We start from the raw sequence: 3,916 nt of genomic DNA, 5'->3' as shown, positions 1-3,916 counted from the left end.
CATTTACTTTTTTTGTACAGTAATATTGATACATAATATAATGTGTATTGTTTATTTAGTAAATTGTAGTAGTTCAGAAATTGATATTTTCTTGTAAAATTTAAAAGAATAATTAAATAAATGTTACTACACCCAAAAATCCTTTTTTTCAGTGTGGACTTCCTGTTTGTTCTTCAGGACCAAACGTCTGCAGCTCCTTCAGGCTGCTGTTTGTGTCCAACTAGCTTTAAATCAAAGCAGAGGTTCTCAGTTACTGAGGTCTGGGATTTCCCTGGACCAGACTGGTTCTACCTTCAGCTCAGGTTCTGTTCTGTTGTTGCTTCAGGTAAAACTGATGGGTTTCATCTGTGTTTGCAGACGTCTCTTCTTCTCTTCAAAGACCAGACCTCCTGCCAGCGCCTCCACGGTCCGGCAGCTGTCTGCTCCTCGACCATCCACCCCCCCTCCGGACTTCAACCACTGCGTGACGGGCTCCTCGCACTTCCTCCCGTTCCCAAACCACCAGCTGGCCAGCCAGCAGAACTCTGAGAACATGGTGACGGAGAAGAACAAGATGGCTGCTGCAGTGGAGGAGGCCAACTTCCTGCAGATGAGCTGCTACTCATCCTCCTGGCAGACCTCCAGAGACGGTCCGACTGAAGACGGGGCCTACCTGACCTCTGGCTCCAACTGCTACAGCCCGGAGAGCAGGGACATGATCTGCATGCAGACCCAGAACGCTGGCCCCGACGGGCTGCTGAAGGACAAGAGAAGGTTCAGTAAGACCAGCGGGACCAGCAGCCGAACACGAGCAGACGATCTGTCGGTTTAAAGCCTGACTTACTGAACCCCAGAAACTGGACTGGATAAGAGTTCTCATGAGTTCACTTCATGTTGGAGGAGAAACCAAGTAAAGATCTGCAGGTTTTAGATCCCTGCACCACACATCTGCTGATGTCTGACTTTTACACACAAACACGTTTGATTGTTTAGTAAAATATCCAGTTTTATCACTGATTTCTGTAACTGTTTTAAGTGCCAGTCCTGGACACAGACCCCTCCTGGCTGCTTCAGTTGAAGCCCACCCACCACTGGCTTTTTGGCTCAATAATATGATGAAGTGATGATTTACTGGATGTCCACACAGAAACTGTGCTTCAGAACCCCTAAACTCAACAAGTCAGACCTGACAATCAGGACCAGGACCTCGTTAACCCTTCAGTGGTAACGTTAGGAAACATCTGTTTGTTCTTTTTTATTCTAACTTTTTTTATTGAATTTTTAGTAACTTGACATAAAATATTTGTCACTCGGAAAATGAAAAAGAATTATTAACAGAGATGAAGAGAAAAAAAATCTTCCTTACATTAATGAGATCGTATTGAGCACAAATGATAATAAAAGTAAGCTGCCCCCCGCCAAAACCCTCTACCCCCAACCCCGAATACCCCCCGATCTAGGTTCTAGCACAAAATAAACATTTAGCAGAGATCCAGTCCCTGCGGCATACAATGTTACATTTAATTACACACCCACCCCTCCAAATAAATTCCAGAACAGCAGTAATATACATATACAGTATGTATTTACATTCACACTTTCACAAACATACATACAAACAAACACGCACACATAAAAAGGAGATAACTAACTAACTAAATAAATTAAATTATAATTAGAGAAGTAAAAAAGTAAAATAAAATAAAATAAAAAACTACAATATTTTAATTTGTTTCCATGTCAGGAAGCAGGGTGGTGGAGTCTACTAAAGATAGAAAAGGTTTCCAAGTCTCTAAAAATTTGCTGGCAGAGCCCTTAAGTGAAAACCTGAGTTTTTCCAGTTTCAGGTTGTAGAGAATTTCCTTCAGCCAGTGGTCATGAGAGGGAGGGGTGCCCAGCTTCCACTTAAGTAAAATAAGTCTGCGAGCTAAAAGAGTGGTGAAAGCTAGGGCTTGTTTCAGAGAAGGAGAGAGGTCCGGGTCCAAAGGAATGCCAAATATAGCTGACAGTGGATTGGGGAGGATGGTCTGATCATATGCTTGACTAAGTGTTTTAAAAATATTGCTCCAAAACCAACTTAATTTAGGGCAAGCCCAAAACATATGGGTATGATTAGCTGGTGACTGTCCACACCCGTTACAAGTGTCATTCATTGTTGAATAAATTTTAGCTAATTTTGCATTTGTGTAATGTGCTCTATAGAATATTTTGCAGTGTATCAAAGCATGCCGGGCACAAATTGAGGACTTGTGAATTAAATTCATAGCGGCCTTCCAATTTTCATCTGACACACCTGCACCAAGCTCCTCTTCCCATGTCGTTTTAATGAAAACTGCTAACTTGGATGTATTATTATTATTATTGAAAGAATTATAAAGAAATGAAATACATTTTCTCCGTTCTGGGTTTATTTCTAGGAGAGTATCCAACAGTGTTTCAGGGGGTCGATTAGGAAAGTGTGGAAACACCTTTTTGACATAATCCCTGGCCTGAAAAAACGAAAAAGACGAGAGTTGGGCAATTGAAACTTAGATGAGAGTTCAGCAAAGGAAGAAAAGATGTTGTTGCTATAAAGGCCCTTAACAGTCCTGATCCCTTTGTCACTCCACAAGCTGAAAACTAAATCCGTAACTGAGGGCATAAATTTGCAGTTTTTGACTAAAGGTACTTGTATTGAATTTCCATGTAGGCCAAATTGTTTCCTGAACTGGCTCCAAATAGCTAATGTCTCTCTAACTCAAAAAGAAAAAATTGTATAGGTCTTCTGGACGGGTTCTTCTCTAATGAAACGTTTCGTCTCTCCTCCAAGAGACTTCTTCAGTCTGAGAGTTTCAGGCAAAATTCAGGCTTTTAAGCCCTGCCTCCATGTGACTGATACTCACATCACATGGATAATATTGAGAAAACGTCTGGTGTTATGAAAAGATATTTAAAGCTTCTTTGATCCTAAATGTTTGACCCAACCTGAAACTAAATAATTGTAGCTTCGAGGCTCTTGAAAGCTTTCATCTGGCTTGTCGTAGAAAACCAGGTCTGCAGCACCTGATAGTTTGTGTATTGCTTCGACACTGGTAAATCCTCCAGATTAAGTTACAAGTTTTTTTTATTAATGGATCAGATCCTAAATGTATGCGTATTATTTCACAATATCTCATCTACGTCAGCCCATTGAGGGCATTAGCGTACTCATTGTGATCCATTTCTCTGCGTTTTTAACCGGAGCAAATCACTTCCTGCCCCACATCTGACTGCGCGTCATCCAGGTCACAGGACTGCAACCCAGCAATTACCTCCTGAGCTACAGCTGAGGCAGACACTGTAGTTAAAAAAGTTATCGAACAGGTTAGAACAAGCATTTATCTCCCTGAGCTGACCAGCTGATCCAAACAATAGATTTATTAAATCATTAGATAAAGTTTAGCTGGAGGGGTGTTACAGAGGTGAACACTTTCATCAGATCTGATCAGAATGAGGCGATCACATGGTGGTGGTCAGAATGTCATCTGGGTTTCAGGTGGAACTCTCCTGATCTCATCCAGAACACTTCATGACCCATCAGTTAGTACAAAGTGTGTTTTATGGACAGTTTATTGCTGCTGCAGTTGCTTCACACCAGTCTGAGGTGGCAGCCCACCCTCAGAAGATCCACTCTTCGTCTCCCAGAGAACAGAAGCTCAGACTGACAGCAGCAGGATGGTTTGAATAAAGCAGGACACGATGGGATTAAAATAAACTTCCCTGGCTGTTCCCATGGCCAGGGTCCAGAGTGGGAGAGTGGCTGATGGGAGAAATTCCAGTCAGGTCATTTGAATCTATAGGAATGTTTGGGAACAGCAACACAGAAGAGTTCTCTTTGTCTTTTTTGTTCTTTTCTTGTTTGCATCATCTAATCCTGCTTTTCTTTTTTTCTGTCCTTTTTTTAAACTCTAACTGCTTC

General features: G+C 41.7%; 1 protein-coding gene across 1 annotated transcript in view; it reads left to right on the top strand.

Annotated features, from left to right (window-relative positions):
* Positions 1 to 1,268, top strand: part of LOC106529254 (gap junction alpha-5 protein) — a gene marked incomplete in the record, with an annotated part of 30,416 nt that extends 29,148 nt beyond the window's left edge. Inside the window, 1 exon segment of the mRNA XM_014024609.1 lies at positions 358 to 1,268. Within this exon segment, the coding sequence (XP_013880063.1) occupies positions 358 to 811 (454 nt within the window).
* Between the last annotated feature and the right edge of the window lie 2,648 nt (positions 1,269 to 3,916).

Source organism: Austrofundulus limnaeus, unplaced genomic scaffold, assembly GCF_001266775.1.
Source record: "Austrofundulus limnaeus strain Quisiro unplaced genomic scaffold, Austrofundulus_limnaeus-1.0 Scaffold430, whole genome shotgun sequence".
Classification (NCBI taxonomy): domain Eukaryota; kingdom Metazoa; phylum Chordata; class Actinopteri; order Cyprinodontiformes; family Rivulidae; genus Austrofundulus; species Austrofundulus limnaeus.
This window is presented reverse-complemented; position numbering and strand designations above follow the sequence as displayed.